This window comes from Haemorhous mexicanus, chromosome 7 (genome assembly GCF_027477595.1).
Source record: "Haemorhous mexicanus isolate bHaeMex1 chromosome 7, bHaeMex1.pri, whole genome shotgun sequence".
NCBI classification, from domain to species: domain Eukaryota; kingdom Metazoa; phylum Chordata; class Aves; order Passeriformes; family Fringillidae; genus Haemorhous; species Haemorhous mexicanus.
Genome location: NC_082347.1, coordinates 35881249 through 35899687, shown reverse-complemented (window position 1 = coordinate 35899687; position 18439 = coordinate 35881249). Strand labels below are relative to the sequence as shown.

General features: G+C 42.7%; 2 protein-coding genes across 2 annotated transcripts; both read right to left on the bottom strand.

Moving 5' to 3' along the window:
* Positions 1-454: 454 nt before the first annotated feature.
* LOC132330101 (inactive pancreatic lipase-related protein 1-like) lies at positions 455-11966 on the bottom strand. The gene is made up of 13 exons (XM_059852027.1): positions 11914-11966; positions 11460-11508; positions 10555-10709; positions 9976-10101; positions 7857-7991; positions 6717-6825; positions 5502-5621; positions 5133-5252; positions 3634-3752; positions 3368-3500; positions 2283-2394; positions 1791-1958; positions 455-577 (listed from the first exon to the last, which is right to left on the bottom strand). The coding sequence occupies exons 1-13, from the start codon at positions 11914-11916 to the stop codon at positions 514-516; spliced, it is 1413 nt and encodes a 470-aa protein (XP_059708010.1). The 5' UTR covers positions 11917-11966; the 3' UTR covers positions 455-513.
* Positions 11967-14720: 2754 nt separating this feature from the next.
* LOC132330214 (uncharacterized) lies at positions 14721-17299 on the bottom strand. The gene is made up of 4 exons (XM_059852293.1): positions 17188-17299; positions 16102-16653; positions 15382-15548; positions 14721-14884 (listed from the first exon to the last, which is right to left on the bottom strand). Exons 1-3 carry the CDS (start codon positions 17297-17299, stop codon positions 15397-15399), a joined length of 816 nt encoding a protein of 271 aa, XP_059708276.1. The 3' UTR covers positions 14721-14884; positions 15382-15396.
* Positions 17300-18439: the final 1140 nt, after the last annotated feature.

Sequence of the window (18439 nt, the reverse complement as noted above, 5' to 3'; positions counted from 1 at the left end):
GTTTGATGTCCTCCAGGACAGGGTGTTCTGGGTGAGGAAAGCTCACCCAGAGAGACCCAGTCTGGGCAGTGCCAGGAGAAACTGAGAGAAGGTCCCCAGGAGCAGGAGATGTGTGGAGCAGCAGATCCCCAGCAGTTCTGTGAGGTTTTATCAGTGAGGATGAGATTGCTCTGGCAGCAGAGGAGACACAGCCCCATCGTCCAGCAGAATGCGGAGGGATGTGAGGCAGGATTAGGTGGGGACAGAAAAGAATTTGTTTCTGTTACCTGCCGCCTTTCCTCTTGCTTGAAATTATTGTGAAACAGGCTGAAAGCAGGCCAATTCTTCAACAGGTTTTGGCACATTCACTCCTAAAGCTACTCTAAAAATTCTGTCTATAGAGAGGTATCCACAGACTTAAGCTCAGCCTCCCAAAGCAGCAAAACCCCACCCCAAAAAACACACACCATCAATATTCCAGTGTTTTCTGTATGCTTTTATTGGTAACAAGGATTTGGGGATCCAGATGTGCTGTTAGCAAGCATTCAGAGTCTGCAGGACATCCTCCCTCACGGCCTCAGACCCACAGAAACGGTACCTGAGGATGAAGGAAATGAGAGCACCTTGAGCTGTCAGCATCTGTTGAAATGATACGAGTGGATTTCTTTGGTGTTAACACAACCGGATCTGTCATTTCAGGCAACTGAACAGAACAAACTTTGAGCGTCTAAATTTGAAATATACCTGCTGGGGAAAGCATTGATAGACTGTATTCATTCTGCTTCATTCCCCACCTTGCTTTAATGTTACAGTTTTGGGGTTTTTCCCCAGAGTTTGTGCTACCATCTCTATAGAGATGACCACAACTCTTTGTGCAAAGGTCACAAGTCAGTAGAAGGGTGAGTTCCTGTCTAGAGAAATACACTTTGTCAGCAGTGTGCTTTGGTGACTGGGAACTACAGCCAGACTTCGGACCTCTGCTTTAAGGTGAGTTCAAGTGCTCCTTGGCTGTAATCATTTCACTTTGCTTGAAACTGTTTCCACCACCCATGTTGTCTTTAATATGATGGAATTTTAACTGTGCATTTGAAAACAGAAGAAATAAAATTTAAACAGTTCTAGATATCAACTCATGATGTGGATAAAATAAAATAACTGATCAAGAAAATGAAGGAATTAATGTTTAAAGTCGAGGAAAATTAGTGAAACTGGATCAGTAAACCATGCTTCTATAATCTGGGCATCCAAGCTATGCTTTACAAAGTCTAGAGGAATCAATTTTAGACTCTTTCCCTCAGCTTTATATGTAGCTTTTCAGTGCAGGCTCCAAGTGTTAGTGTTCCTCATGGGAAAAGTGGATTTATTATCACCATCTTCTTTAGTCAGTCATGACTCTAAGGGTCATTAATAGCAATGGAATACTTGGCCGGTTCCAGCTGACAGAGAATCAGACCCACAAATAATCTGTTTTTATGGACAGTAGGTGTTTAGCAAGAATGATGCTGATAATCTAAGACAGCATTATTTTTTCTCACCCAAAGAGTTTTACAGAAAGTTTGCTTTTGCTAAGGCCTGGAGAGATTTTCAGTTTTTCTCTGAGGTTATTTTAGGCAAAGGGTTGAAGTAGCAGTGAATAGAACTATGGATGAACAGTGTCTTGAAAGGAAGGAAAGAAAAGGTTTCCTTGAGAATCTTTTCCTTTTAATGCCTTAAATAACTTTTCTTGTGGAAAGGCTTCCACTCCACTTGTAATTTTGTCACCTATCTTGTCCAGTACCTTCCAAGATTTTCACAATTTTCACAGTACTTACTGTGCTCTATTTTCCCCAGCTTCTACTGTGACAGTTGCAGCTCCCAGTTTAGGAAGAGATGGGTTGGGCCAGTTGTTGTTCCAAAGGAATTTAACCCTGGTAACCTGTCCTACATTAACTTCTGCATCGATGTAGGCTGTGTAAGTGTTGCCTGGTTTGAGGGTACCCCTGTGAAAAACAGCATTTTATGGATGTGAGGCATGGCAACATTTACAGTTAATTACCAGTCTTGTCAAAGACTCTGCTCTGGTGGCAAGAGGGTACAACAAGAGAGACAACATTTATCCTATGATATGGCAGCACCATTATTGCCAGATTTCTGATGTAATTCATCCCAAATCGCTTTTTCAGAGGCAGCAAAGGCAGGTGGGCCTGAGATGCTGCCTTTTTCTTTCTGTCTTCAGAAGATCAATTATAACAGATTTACTTATTACAAATACAAATTAAGGGTTCTAGAAGAAAAGATTCTTTTCTATCGAATGTTTAACTTACTCAGCGATCTGGTGCTGCTTTGTGTTCCCACCACTGCCATAGAGGGCAACATTCACATATCCTTTTACGTCGCTACTTCCAGAGAGTGTCACAGATACTTTGTACCTCCAAACTACACAGAAGAAATGGAATTACTTAGACTGTACCCAGGGAGAAACAGTGAAACAGTCCCCAAAACATCAAATTCTAGGTGTTTATATTTTTGTTTGGTTTTTTTTTCCTGCCTGTGTGTCAGTAGGGTATATTTGAGAGCAGAAAATACAAAACACCAATGAGTGAAATCTGTTATGTCCTAATGAGATCAACATGAGAAATGGAAGACAATTGTGTTACTTTCTGGGAGAGAAAAAAGAGAAAACTTGTCCATATTGTAGTAAATACAATACAGATCTCAGCATTTTGACCATTAAAGTTTTCATACAGAGTGAAGCTGGAAATAAAGGGGTGTTGGGGATAACTACAGATACAGAATCTAAGCAGCATGAAAGAATTCTGAAGCTCTAGGAAAAGAATTTTTGTTGGTGGGACTTCGTTGTAGAGTGCAATTTGGAAAAGGAACTGAAGAAGATTCTGATCTGTGCTTACAAGGGCAAACTAAGCAGGGTGTTGTGAGAGCTGGCATTCAGGATAACTGAGGTTGTAAAGGAGTTCATCTTGTCCATCCAACAGCTGTGATCAGCTTGTTCTTGGCCTTTGTCAAATGGAGTTTTTGGCATCTCCAATGACGCCAAAAGCTTCCCTGGGCCCCTCTTCCTGCATTAAGCACTGCCACTGTGATACAATTTTCATACTATTTAAGAAGAAATTCCCTTTCTGCGACTTCTGTGCATTGTCTCTCCTCCCTTCTCCTTGAACCTTGCTAAACATCTCAGTAACCTCCACTAGACTCTAGAGTTTGTCAGTCACTTTCTTGTCCTGTAGGGCCCCAAACTGGCATTAGTGATGGGGCAAAAGAGGAAAAAGCATGAAGGACAGAAGAGACTTTGCACTGTGATGAGATTTGTTCATCTGCTAAAGTTAACTGCCAAAGAGGAAAATATAATTTTTAAAAGGAGTAGGTAGCAATGGAAGCATTCAAAACTCACGAGGAAAGTCCTTGGCCTCTCTAGTATGCAAGTAAAGTTTCATGTACTCTTTTTTTATAGCCTGGTCCTTGAATCTGTCTGCGTAGTGACCCATATTTGGGCATCCCTCTTCTGGGCATGGGAAGCATTTTCCCTAGTGAAAACAAATATATCTATTAACAACATTATCCAGCCAGACAAGGAAAATAAAAAAAAATTTAGTCAAAGGATTTATTTTTAGTAATGTTTTCAATAGGGTCCATCCCAAAGCTCTGAGAAATACTTACTTCTTGAAAAAGATTATATGAAGCACAAGGATAGCCTAAAAATCCGTCAGGGTACATGATACTGTCCGAGTAATACTTGTAACTCCGCATGTGATTGCAAGCCACAAAGTCCCGAGTTCCTGTGAAAAGATGCCCTGAGGTTGGTTCTCCTTTTCTCTTCCCACTCAAGGAAAGAAACCTGTGTCACTGAGATGCATCATTCCTCCTCAAAAGCCTCATCTCAATTCTTGGAGAATCAAAGGTGAGGTTGGAACCCTACTTGCTTCTGATGCGCTCACCCTAAGGAATGATTCCCTAAGGAATGTCACTGGCTCAACAGGTATAAAATGCAAACTTGAAATGCTTTGTGGAGACCGACTGTGCAGCTCAGCCCTGCCCCTCAAAAAACACTTATTCAAGCAATCTGACCAAGTTTAACCAATAGCAGCTGCCTGAAGTAGGTCTGTTGTGGGCAACAGTTTGATTATGATAAGAAAAGAAAACCAAATGAAAAGTATTTAACAGTGAACTTCCTAGGGCAGTGCTGATTTGCTCCAGCTGAGTGCTTCAAAATGAAATTATTACTATTTGGGGGGTACTTAAGAAATGGAGACTCTTAAAATTAAAATAGTGAATATATTATTTTCCTTTGTGTTGCCTGTGTTTTCCTGACTTCAGGTAAAAAGAGGAGCATAAACTATGCAGTTATTTATTTGTGCTTTAATTCCCCATTATTAATAACAAGTTTACTCTATCAAAAAAAAAAAAAGGGGGGGCGAGAATGAAAAAGTAATGCCTGCAGCTGCATTGAATAAAACCTGGAGTAAAAGGCTAGCGATCACAAAATTGTTTGCAGAGTGTAAGAAAGAGCTCAGATAATGTACAGAAAAATCTCCTCAGCAGAAATCTTCGGGGTTTTTAATCTATTTTTGTAATATTAGGTGCAATTTAATTTTAGAAAGATACATAGGAGTCCTCTGATACATAGAGATTTTATAAGAGCCAAGTGAAACAGCAAGAGTGTATTTGATCAACTACATGCCAATCTTTTTTAGTTGCCTAAAAATAGGCACAATGAGATCACTTCAATGCAACTCTGATTGTAATCTGTAACTTAACAAGGAATCAAATAGTAATTGCTCTATCTCTGAAGACACTCTCCCAGGAGTAGGTGTGGACATCTTTGCCCAATTCCACCAGTGCTGCTGCTGGACAGTGAGACACAAAATGCAATGTGTTGTTAAAAGACCCTTCAGAATGTTTGGCACAGCTCCAGCAACTTTCGTTTCTCATATTAGATCCTTTTGAGGACACACATTTTCCAGAGGCAAGACCTTTGTCTTGTTTATTTTTTAATAAGCTCTGGAAAAGTGGTGTGTTTTGAGCATTTTAACAGCTTCACTGCAGTCTGCAGCTGGTGGATACAGCAAAGGCTAATGTAAAACCCCTGAATTAAGGCAAGATAAGTGGCTACACTTTGAGGACTTCCCCTGAATTTGAAATGCAAAGAACACACTTACCTTCCCAGATGCCATCGATATCTACGATCTGTGAAATAGGGTTCTTGTCACAGCCAGGCATCTCCTCTCCTCCGTTTGGATAAAAGTCAAGATGTCCAACAGCTGTGCGTATGCCAAAACCTGGAGAGCATTTGAAGCAGGGTAAGCACGTTTTAAATGAATGTTGTCTCATACCTGTAGCTGCTGGCTCCAAGTTTGCCTGTGCACGGTGTTTTAGGACAGGAGCTGTTGGTGACTGAAGCGGTGAATTTGTTCTGTTCTGCCCCAGCACAACAACCTCGGTGAACAGTCAGAGCACCAAAGTGCCACAGGGCATAAATTCAGTACAGAAAATAATAAATCATCAGCAGAGTAGAGCTGCATACTCACCTAGGTTGGGGATTGTGGGAGCTGAGTCTGTGTGGATAACGTCAACAAATTCTGCATCAGATTTATCCAGTCTGACTTCAGTTGGAGTGCCTTGAAAATAAGGTTGTGCAGGGTCCAGTCCTGAGAGAAAAAGAGTAGTGTTATGTATGGATAAAGAAATGTAGGTGTAGAATCATTTTACATGTCATTGATTGATGATATAGAATGAATGTCACAAATATAGTTACCTATGGTTCTTATATCCAAGTAATGTAGGCATTAATAAAATGCGGATGTGTGCTCTCAAATTACCAAGTGGCTTTTCTCCCAGGAAGTCACCTGTGGCAAGCCTATTAAATTTCACTGCTTTACATACTGACAGCAATACTGAATACCAGCACTTGGAATTAACTTTTTTTTTTTAAATGGAACTTCTCTTTAATAACACTGCTCAAACTGAGGTTACTGCGTCGGCATCCCAAGGAACTGATCCATCTGCAGGGTTTCTAGAGTCCCTTGCTTGAGAGTACTCAGAGGAATTTGTGCTGATAGCACCCCCTGCTTGCAGTTATACTGCCTGCCTACGTCGGGCTCCAGTCAGATTTTGGGAAAAACATCTAGATTTGAAGCAATGAGCTTTGCTTTTGAACCTAGCAGCAAATGGAATCAATTTGCTTGCCAAATTGCTGCAGCAATTTCAGGTGCTTGTAAAGTCTTGCAAATTGTACAGCTTTTGCTGCCTTATACTTGCATCTCTTCTTGTCCCTAGGCAGCTTATTTTGGGTTTGCTTTTAAACTGGATTTTGTATACTACTAGTCCAAGTTTCACCAAGCCTGAAATCCCCGAGGAAAAACAACAATTGAAAAGGGTTTTGTTAATAATTTCCAAAATTGTCTTTTATCCATGAAAGGCCACTCTGCTTAATGCACAATGCCCTTGACGTTGCCTACACGATAAATAAGCAGCTCAAACCCACAGCTTTAACCTCTGCAAGTGCTGAACATTTTAAAAAAAATCCCTTTGCTGTGTAACACATGTGCAAGGAAAATAATTATCACGCTCTTTCCCCCCACTTAGCACAGCCCTGCTCCTTGGGGTACAGTGTGAAAGGAGCACAATATCCCAATTGCCCTGACTATGGTGCAGCCCAGGGATGCAATCACAGTGGGATGATTCAGGGTGGGTAGCAGGGTTTTGGGAGGTGCCTCTGGTGGGAGGTGGCTGCAGGCACTGACCCGTAATTCTACCGATGCCCGGGCGCCTCCGGCCGGCCTCTCCAGCAACGTGTGCTCCCAGGCTGTGGCCAATGATGTGAACATTAGCTGGGGAGTATCCATATTCATCCTGGCAAAACAGCAAAAAACAATCATTGCTATGCCCCTTTGCATCAGCAACAGGGAAGACTTGAAAGGGGTTGGGAAACTGCTTTTAATTTGCCTGCTGGCTCAGGAACTCCTCTAGAATTTCAGCGTCTCTTTGCCAGTTCTGTCCGGCACATAGATTTTCCAAACCTCCTAATTCAGCTGGTGCCCTGGTTGGGAGGTTGGTATGACTCCAGACAGCTCTGTCAAGAGTCCTGAGGGGCTCTGTATTCTTCCAGAGGGCCCATTAAGGTTCACAGAATGCTTGTCTGGCTTGCAAGAATAAGCCAGGCAGGAACTCTTAGTTGCACCTGGCAGGTTAAGCACCACTCAAAGCTGGAGGAGGTCATGAGATGAGAAATGCCTTCAGCCTTTTTGGACAGGAATTCAGTAGCTGCAATGCAGATGTGGAGGATGAGAGGTGGGTCAAAGCACTGCTAGACCCAGCACACTCTCTGGTTTTAGTTATTTATAGTTCTTTGATGAGAAATTTGTGTTGAAAGCAACTAGATTAAGAGAAGGCTTCAGACCAAGCTTCACTTGCCGTGTGAAGCTGGCTGCAAAAGGAGCCACCTCCTGTGGGTTTGGGCACTGTCCACCACAGCTTTCCCTGGGGCAGCTGGTGGGTCCTGCTTGTCCCCAGCCAGTGCTGCCAGCTGGTTTTCTGGTGTTCATGTAAGCTCATTGGTTCTATCTCCATGAGAAAGAAGTTTGCCATACCCATTATTTTTGCATATTTAGTTTTACACAGCATTTGTTAACATCTACAGAGTAACTCTTTGGCTGTACTAGGGGAATATCCTTTAGAATTTCCTCTCCTTAAGTTGGCAGGACTCACTGCTATCACATAATATTCTCCTTTAAAAAAAAAATTGTTCTCTTTTTTTCAGCACAGCTGACTGTGGAGGAGAGAACAATGTTTTCTGCTGGTTACATCCACATTTTGAAAGTTCCAGAGCTGTATTTCTTTCAAATCAATATTATAGTAGAGCTTTAGAAAGAGCAGACTCTTACCTTGAGGACATTCACAAAATAAGCAATTTCAGCGCCCACGACACGGATGTTGTTGGCTGCCTGGGTGTACTGACACCTGGAACCTTTCTTCCAGTTCACACAGATGCAGTTCACATCTTCCACAGTAAGCATCCTCTGTTTTGTAAAACAAAAGTAAAAACAGTGGTAAATACAGTATGGGATCAGTTCATGTTGGTCACTGTGGCTCAGCTACTAAATCTTGTGTGAACTTGTATGAGAATGATTTGAGAATCAAAGCTGTAGCATGGATATGTGCTCAGAGGGGTTTGTGTGATCACACAATGCTGAAAGAGGGTGATATGGATTGTAGTAATCATTTCAAATACCCAGAGGAGTATGTTTTACAGGAAGGAGAACAGTAGCAATCATGAAAAATTTCATTTTCAATCACACTTGGTACGTAACACTAAATAAGAGCTCTACTTATGCACCTATTCACTTCAGTGATTTAAAAGTACTACTGTAACTCAAATTCAATTAGAATATCTTTGCTAGTAAAAGTCACTAGAGGTTTTCTGATGCAGGTTTTTAAGAAAGATAATGTTTTTATAAGATGGTGTACCAACTGTTGGTGTTCATTTCAGATTTCTGGCTGTATTTGGGAATATGCAGGTAGAGGCTTTGCTACAGATCCAGAAGTTTTACTGTTCTCCATTGAGCTGGATTGTTTGGCTAAAAGTATTTTGTTTTAGCAACTTAAGTATATGGCAACAACTGACAAAGGACAAAAAAGGCAATAAAGGTGTCTGTGACCATACTAGAAGTGGTAAAAATCAGTTTGCAGACAGGATTATTGTTTAATGGGAAGGAAAGCAAGTAACAGATATGCATAGGAGGATTGATGTGTTCACAATCCCCTTTGCTCCACTCTTTATTGAAAAGGTTCACTGAGATCAATTTGTTTCTAAATAAAAACTAGAGTATTGTGATACAACACAGGCTGCTGTAATAGATGAAGAATTTAAGGATTTATCTCATGCATCTACATTCTGGAAAATTGATCAAATGGATTTAAGGGGCAAGCTGAAAAATATATTGTGAGCTATCTGATTGATAGAGAAGTTCCAGGAAACAAACCTTAATTATAAAATGCCAAAAGTAAGAGAGAAAATTATAAAAGCATCAATCTGCTTCTGATGCTCTAAACAAATTATTGACTGACAAATCCAACCATCATCCATAGTTTTTCTTTTCCTTTGACCTAGCCTCAAAAAGAAGCAGGCAATCTGGATGCAATAAATGTGAAATACCTCGATTTTAGCTTCCCGTTGTTCCTCATAGGGTTCTCATAAGTAAAGGAGGAATACATTGTTTAAAAAAAATTCTATTTCTGTTAATGGTTGAAAAACCTTAACCTCAAAGTGCCATCAGCTGGGATTTTGTTCTGTGCTGCATGACTAGGGGCTTTCATTAGCTTCAACAGCAATTAAAAGCTTGTTTGGAGGACGTGAGAAAACCCCAAGCTGGAATTGCACTTTGCATAGGGACAGAGTTAGGAAAGAGTTTGTGGAATTAGCACAAAAAGCAATGAAGCATACTGCTTTGCTCCATTCAGTGCTCATAGCAAGTCCTAGATTGAAAGCTTTGTTCCAAATGCTCCCCTTGAGGTCCCCTTTGGATGTACATTTTTATGTCTTTATTGCTTTTGGCAAGGGCCAGCCCAGGAGCTCAGCCCTTTGCACCCATGTGGTAGCCCAGACCTTCCTGATAGCCCTTCCACATCTAGAAACCTTCTCTTGGCTGGAGAAATAGGATGCAGGAGCTTTGAGTCTGCAGGTATTTCTGGAATCCCCTTGATCCTAGCCAATATCTTCCCCCAGGGTTCGTGTACTTTTTACCAAGAAAAAGGGCACTTACTGAGTCAAATCTTTTTGTCGCTCACTTGACTAAAGAGAAAAACTGAATGAATTTTACCTCATTATTTCCTCAAGGTGCAAACCTACATACTCAATTTGGTAGCAATGTGAAAATGCGAACTAATTTTTTCTTTTTTATCACTACAAATACCATGAGAAAAATGGGTTAGAAACCGAGAAAAGAGACAATTTATATGAATGTGTTTATAAATGCAAACTAAGGGTGTCCCTGTGGTACCTACCTTGCACATGTCTGACAACCAGTTTTCTTCTCCGTGGTCAATAAATCCATGTACAATAAATCGGGTCTTCCTGTCTGCATTAAAATTTGATGCCTTGATTGTTGACTTGTCAACAGCAGACACCTCCTATGTTAAGGTAGATTTAAAAATAATTAAATTAGCATAGAGAAGAACTTCATAAACCTTTAATTTTGATTTCTATAATTAGGATTTCAAAATTGCAAAGACCTGAACCATGCTTATCTGTGCAGGTGTTTAAAAGTTTTGCAATGTTGAACTCATTGGCAAGAATTTACATGAACGTTCACGTGTATCTCCATTCAAAGCAAGTTTTTACACCCATCTTAGAGCAAACAAGACTTCAGCGTGCTTTCATTTTATTTGTGGAAAAAAATTACCCCCAAAATGTTCATTTTACGAGTCGTTCACAATGGGGACCCTGCCACCTGAAGAGGTGTTTTTTTGAATAAAGAGACAGTTTGGCCATTTTTAACACTTTTCAGGAACATAGCTGGAGTCTGTGTTTATGTACAAGTTTTGCATGTGATACAGCAAAGTTTAAACCACACCATTTCTTACTTGATAGTAATCCTTGTTCTGTCTAGTGTACAGGAGGAACTGAGTGCCTATGCTCTCTGGATTCCAGGGTAATTTGTAGATTGGCCTTTCCACAGTCCCAGACCATGGTGCATCATCGGTGAAGCACCCAAGCCTATCATAGCAAACTTCTTTGCCTGTAGAATGAACACCAAAAAAACCCATGTGAATGAGCAGAGAAATGGAGCAGTGAGAACTCATCACATGGCTTCTCTGGAGGTGGGGGGGTGTGTCTGTTTTTTATTCTAGAAAATCCCACATTTTATAGAAAGCCAAGTCCAGCAGTTGCCCTTTCCTAGATCTTGAGAGGCTGCAGTTTATCCTATTGCTCATCAAAAAGTCTTCAGAGGATTACTTTGTGGTATCCTCGGGTACCCTCCTCCAGCTGTTGCTTTGCCAAAGGCAGAGACAGCTGATGAGTTTCTCCTAACGCCAAGCTAAAACATTGCAGATATTCAGCAATAAATTGAGACTGTGCTGAACAGCTGACTGCACATGGAAAGTCTTATAGTGCACAAGCCAGTGTCTTCTGCTGAATACAAAGCTATGCCCTCATTAGACTGCCTCTCCACTTTGCCCTGGCTTTTTTTTTTCCATTTCCATCATTAATAAGAGTACAAGAAATAATTTCCTATGTTTAGTAGAGCAGTAGCTTTGTTCAGAGATAGGAAGCATCAGCTTTTCTTGCTCACTCTTAGGGCAGAATTCCCAGAATGGAGAGGAAAGACAACACTCACTCTCATCTCATCATTCCTGTTTGGAAAAGTGAACCACATTAACCTCAATAAATAAGTCTTAAGGCACCAGGGTGTGGAATAACACGAAGAAATAGGTGGAAAATGCAGCAGCATAGAAAGGCAATACAAACACTAACCCCATATGCTTACCTTCTGCTGCACTGAGCAGAAACAGGCCAAGAATCCAAATTCCAAGCATCTGGAACAGTAGAAAAAGAAGCAGCTAGGATTTGCTAACCCACTCGTTTAGCAAGCACACTCAGCCCCCTGGTGCTGAATTTTCTCAAGGTGAACAGAGTGCCTGCTCTTTCTGCAGGATGTATCCCTGACTGCTGCGTGCCAGAGACACTCTGTGTGAGTCAGCTTTGGGTTTGCTTGCTCCATGAGAGATCGGGGGCCATAAATATACAAAAAAAGCATAACAAAAAGCATAACTTAAATCCAGGCTGAATTTTTTCCTTCTAATCAGGTGTACAGAGGCTACTTTAGAATTACCATGAGGATTAGAGAACATGGGCTGCCGTTCCCCTTCCCACTCCTGTGCTGTGAAAAGCCACAAATCTGATGAGGTACAAGGAAAGAGCCCCAGACCCGAACTACTTACCATGGAGTCTTGAAGCTCCTTGAAGCCTTAATGTGTGAACATTGCATGTACTTTTATAGTCTGCTTTATCCTTGGAAAGGATCCTAGAAAGATAGGAATATTTTTTTCAGATAATAGTTTCTAGATAAGTTGGCAAAAAACTTTAATGGTTGGTTTCTCTGATAGTTCCAATATCCATGGTCATAGATTTCTTGAATCAGTGAGCTGGATCCAGCAATATGATTGGAGCTCCAGTGGCTGGTAATTCCCAGGCAGCAACTCATCAGGAATGGCTCATGAAACAGAATTATATGGATCTGTGTGTCTTGTCTTGGCAGGGAAGGCTTTTATATTTTGTGTTGGTTAGTTGGGCTGTAGGAGATCTACTGGGGGAGTTAGTAGGGAACCACATCATTTTTAAGCTCCAGTCCTTGCCCTGTATCCAGTGACTTCAGATGTGAAATGCTCCTGTGTTTTCTGGGTCTTTTGATTTCTCCCTTTTGGAAAACTCTTAGTGGGCTTGCTATATTCTTTTCATAGTGAAAGAGTCTGTCCTTTTCCAGGTGTCCCTTCAATTTCCTTGCTGAATTAAATAGATGTAGGACAGTTGTGTAACCACTGGGATCCTTTCTATACTCTCCATGAAACCCAAGCTTTGAGAAAACTTCTGAGAGATTAACTGAGATTAAAAGTTGTGTAACCACTGGGATCCTTTCTATACTACCCATGAAATCCAAGCTTTGAGAAAACTTCTGAGAGATTAACTGAGATTTCCAGTTGTGCAACCTCTGCAATCCTTTCCATACTACCCATGAAACCCAAGCTTTAAGAAAAGTTCTGAGAGATTCACTGAGAGCAAACACTGGAAATATATACAAATTAAATACAAAATTCCCGCAGACACTGGGATGTGGCTGGATTGTTGCAAAGCTCTGTAGATTGTTCTAGTAGAAACATCAACTCAAAGGTGAAACGCAGCCTGTGCAAAATGCACCAGACTAGGTCTGGCAATCCCTTGGACCTGTTTGTCTCTAGGAGAAGGCCCTATGTGAACTCAAGAAGAAATGGGGCCTGAGCTGGCTCCACTTAGAGAGTTTAATCAACTTGGCTATGCTTTATGCCTTATATGTTTGCAGAATTGATGTTCCCTGATCTCCACCTCTGGGAATGACCAAATGGATACCAGTTGTTCTGCTGCTATCATCAGTGATAATGGAGTTCATTTCTTTAAACAGCTACATTTTGTTTTTTATTAAGATACCACCTTTGATACTGATTTAATGCTTTGTACTCCTGTCTTTAGTTGAGGTGGGATTTTTGTCTGTAAATAGGTTTGTGTCAGTGGAATCAGTACATGCCCCAGCACACTGACAAGGATCAACACTTGTTCAAAATGAGGGGGGGAACATGGGGGAAGTTTTTCCCACTTAATTGAAGAGCTGGTGGAAAAGATTTGAGTTAGGATTTTTTCCTTTGGTCTGCTGCTCTTATTCAGTACTGTAATGATACAGGTGAGACAGAATAAATGGACAGCTGCTTGCTTCTCTTTTGGGAAGGCTGGGCAGGGCTGGGATGCAGTCCCTCAGTACCATGCAGGCTGCTCTGTGCCTGGAGGAGATGCTCTGCTCCTTGTGGCCTCACAGCTGGGGCCTTTGGAAGAAGGATGGGTTTTGATTTAAGAAAGAAAAAAAGTAATAAATTAAGGCACAGCTATGTTTCTCCAGTCCTGAAGAAAGTGTAGTCTGGAATAGGAAGCAGGCAGAGGACTGGATTTCAGGTGTTCAGGACACTGTGGTGCTTCCCAGCATTGTGCACTTTTCCTTGCCATGTGTCAGTCTCCCCAAAGAGACTGCAGGACTCAGATTTGCAAGTCTCTGGCTGAATCTCAGACTTGTGTTTAATTATGCTTTTAATTTTTTTACACTTGTGTTTAATCAAGGATACAACAGGGCTGGGGTTTTTCTTTAAAAAAAATTCATTCAGAAGTCTACACTCATAAATGTTTTCTCATAGTATTTCTGCCTCTGTTTCTTAGAACTCTATCTGCCCAAGTGCTTGTATATCGTTTATCAAACATGGGGGAATGGGAGTAAATAAATTATTAACTCTTTCTTCCTCTTCATTAGCTCAGAGTTTGGGTTTTATACTTGGGAAAATATCCTCTGCCTTGGTCTCTTACAGCTGCAGGAGGCTCCCTCATGCCGTGCTTTGCAGAGCAGTGATGGTCATTTGAAATGTGAAATGGTCAGCCCCAGGTTTTGCAAACCTGGTTCCTCAGAGTTTCTCTTCAGGACTCTCAGAGGCCACTGCAAATGTTTGTGTTTGAAATGAAACAGCATCCAGGAGCTGGGATTCAGTGTTTAGTTCCTTCCAAAGTGGGGGCACTTGAGCTTTGCCCTGTCTGCCTTTTCCAGGCAGGTGCAGTACTAAGGGCTGGCTCACCTGCTGCAGGAATCACCTGGCCTTGTGCTGCTCCTGCCCCATCCCAGAGTGTCTTCTGGGGGCAGTGCTCCTGTGTGGGGCTGCAAAACCCTGAACAGCAGCACAGGCTGCAGAAAGAAGGTGTTTCAGACCTGCAGGGGTGTTCTGAGGACATCTGTTGCCTTGGGAGTGTTTGATAATATCCCAGATTTATCTCTCGGTGTGGTGGAACTCAGTTCTTGCCTTGAGGAACAGATAGAGTGAGACCGTGCAGTGTTTGAAATGCATTTTAGTATCTGTGATTTCTGGTGGCTCCATAGTTACAAGCACAATAAACGTGGCTCAAACATGATAAACGTTGACATGTGTATTTGCAAAGAGCTAAAAAAACCCAAAGGGAACAACAATTTTTTTTTTTTAAATTTGCTTTAATTGTGTTTTGTGCCAAGATCTCCATGCACAAGAGTTTGGGTTTACTCAGCTGCCATGTACAGACCTTGGGGACCTCTAGCAAGGTGTAAGTATCTGAGGCTCTCCATATGCCACAGTTCCATGACCACAAAAAGTTGACCTGGGAAGGAAAAAAAAAGCTTAAATCAAGATTTATCTCTGTTTATCTCTTTTTGCCCAATGAAAATGAAAGGATGCCAGCTGTCACCTTGAGGGTTGTTAGTCCAACCCATAATCCCACTTCTGAATGCAAAGATTACAAAGATTATTAGCATCTGCTATGAATAGTAACAAGGTGAATTTCTTTCTTTTGGGGACCAGCTGTAAAAGTTGAGGTTTAATCTCCTTTATCTTGGTTTGTCACTGTTTTGCTGTGGAAAAGCTAAACATTTCAAATTCTTCATTGCTGTGTTCTTTCCCAGACAGTTATTCCCTGGTGCATAGTCAAACATCTGATTTTTCTGCTTTTTTTCTGTCCAAAGTGCAATACCTTGTATGTTTCCTTATTGAAATTCACTTTGTTGATTAAAACCATGTGTCATATTTAAGACCTTTTCTCCATCTTTTCTTACAGGGTTTTTTCTCTTGCCTTCTGACCTCTAAATGGGATACACTTACCTATGTCCATCTGTTCTATGTATTATATTGACTGTTTCTGCTCCCAGTCTTTCCAGAGCAGAGAGAAAATGGCTTTATTCCAGCGAAATTCAATTTTTGTGGTAGTTTTGGGGTTGATTTCAACATCAAGATACTGTGTGTAAACATCATCTTGAGGGAGGTCTCCACTGCAAATAGAAGGAAAAATGGCATCACTAAGTTTAACAGTTCAGAGATCACTGAAGTAAATCACGTGCTCCACATATTTTCAAGTTTTCCCTTTTTTTACAATAGAAATTTGCATTTTTGGTGTTCTTTGCAAGAGCACAGGGCACTGCACCAGGGCTCTGAATGAGGAGAGGATGAAATGCAGTACACAACACTTTAAATGTGCCTGTGACAGGAGGCCATGGGGAGGTGACAAGAGTGAGACTGGGGCTGTCCCCAGAGGCCTTGTGTGCTGAGTTTGCAGGGATCACTCACCTGGAGTTCAGAAACACAGAACTCATGGAAATGGAGATGCCTTCCACTTCCTTTTTACAACCATCCATCTGCCCTCATGGTTCTTACTTAAGTAATAACTTCTTTCCTATCTGATGTGAAGCAGAATATTTGCAATGCAGGATGAGTGTTAACACTGCTTAAATGTGTGGAAAGTATGTAGATTAATGCTAGCAGCACTAAATACTGCAGAAAAATATTAATTTAACTTACCTGGCCACTTAATATTCTTTTTCTTACCTGACTTTTTCATATTCTTTGAGTGCCCCTGTGTGTCATAGTAAACCAGGTTTATGTCTCCCCTTGTTTTCTTTACACCAGACAATTTGATAAATACTTTTTGTCTCCAACCTGCAGCTGAGGGCGCGGCGGTGGCCGGCGTGGGCGGCGCCGCTTGATGGTCGCTGTTCCCAGCTTCAACCTCCTCCACCGGCGGGGCGGGCAAAGGCGGGGCCGCCGCGGTCGGAGCCTTCACGGGCTGTGCTGGAGGGGCGACCGCAGGAGGGGCCCCAGGGACCCGCAGTGTCCGCCGAGCTGGCGGGGGCGGCTCCCCTGCCGCTGGAGCAGCGGGCGGCTCCCTCAGCCCTGTGAGGGGCAGCGGGGCAGCCGGGGGGGACGGCGGGGCCGCGGAGTCGGCCCCCGGGGCATCCTCAGGCGGGCACACAGCCGCGGAGAGACGCCTTCTCTCCGAGACTGGCTGCCGACTTTTGCTGCTGCTGTCGATTGCGTCGATCAGCAGCACGGGCAAAGCTGTGGGAGGCGGTGCTTCCGCAGTCGGAACGCCAGCAAATTCTGCTGGAGGCGGTGGCAGGGTCGGCCCGCCCCTCGGGGACCTCCGCCTCCCGCGGGGCGGGCCGGGGTGGGGACCTCAGCTCCAGCCGGGCCGGCGGAGCCAACTCACTTCCCCCCTGAGGGCAACGAGGCGATGAAAAAAGCGGCTCTGTCTGAGCATACTCCAAAAGCGCGGAAAAAAACTTTTCCTCAGCTCCGGGCAAAGCCTCGCCCCGCCGCGATCCAGGGGGGCTGGAAAGCCGCAGTTCGTGGCTCTGGACAGCTTCCTCTCCTGCTGGGCCAGACGGGAATGGAACACGACCCCTGCATTCGGCAGTCCCCTCACTTGAAAGCGCTCTCTGTTTCAAAACTTTCAAGAAGGTTTTGAATGCTGGATAAATTCGAGGAAATGTAATATCTTGGTAAAGAGCCTACCTAAAAAATGAATTCCATGCGTTCCCATACATGTAAATCGAGGCAATATACAACATCTGCAAAAAAATCCATGGAATTTTATGCATCTTAGAAACTCATAGAAATGTCTCATTCTCATACGAACTCTGTCTTCAGGACCCCACATTTTCCAGAGGACAGTAATTTTCTCCTCTAAGGGAGAGAACGGAACCTCCGTCTCTGTAGGCACCCCCACCCAGATGTCCACCCACATTCTGCGAAGGGCAGCATTTTCAGGAAGGGAAGAGTCAACAGCACCTTGTGACAGTGTCCTCTGGGCTTCACCAGGCTGCTGTGTGCTGCAAAGGTTTCCAGACATCTTGTCTGGGAGACTTTTCAAAAGGTTCTCTCTGTGGTCAGCCCTGGCTGTGAACTCTCTCCAAATTAAGGGTCTCTGGTTCATCAGCTCCAGGCTAGAACTCACTTCTGTGGTCACATGTGTGGTGACCATCAGTGCCACACACGTGGGGTTCACCCAAATGTGGCAGTGCTCCTCTGGAGGCACACCAAATGAGGAATTTTCCTTCACTTGAGGTCTCTAACTGTGGTGGTGTTCACAGGGGTCCCAGGAAGAGGGAAGAGATGAGGATCTGACTCCATGTTTCAGAAGGCCTGATGTATTGTTTTATTATATATATTATATTAAAACTATACTGAAAGAATAGAAGAAAAGATTTCATCAGAAGGCTTGGAAGGAATAGGAAAAGAATGGAATGATAACAAAAGCTTGTGACTCTCAGACAGTCCGAGACAGCTGGACTGTGATTGGCCATTAATTAGAAACAACTAGATGAGACCAATCAAAGGTGCATGTGTTGCATTCCACAGCAGCAGGTAATAATGCAGGACAAAGAACTCAAATCCTTGTATTTATTAGGCCTGACTCTATTATTCTACCACTGTAAGACTGAATACATGCGGGAAAAACTGGAGACAAAATAAATGTCAGCTTTTAAGTGTCCTTCTGGACAGCATAGGCTGGGAGGAAAGCAAACAAAGAGAGCTCTGCTGTTTGCTTGCTGCACTTGCTGCTGCCTGAGGAGCTGCAAGGGGAGAGAAGGAATGTGACAGAGGGAATACCCCAGGAATTCAGGAAATTCAGCCAGCCTGGTGTTGAGTATTTCCAGACATGGGGCACCTCACACCTCTCAGGGCAACCTGGGCCAGTTTTAACAGTCCTGTAATACAGAACTTCTTCCATACATCTAATCCAAGTCAAATAGTACCTTTTAACCTGGGCAAGAAGCAGAAGTGCAATTTAGAAGGTTTTTAAGCATAAAAGCAAGCCTGCATGTGTCTGACTAAAACTGAAATTGCTGGAGGATATTCTCTTCAGTTGTGTTAAAGCAAGGAG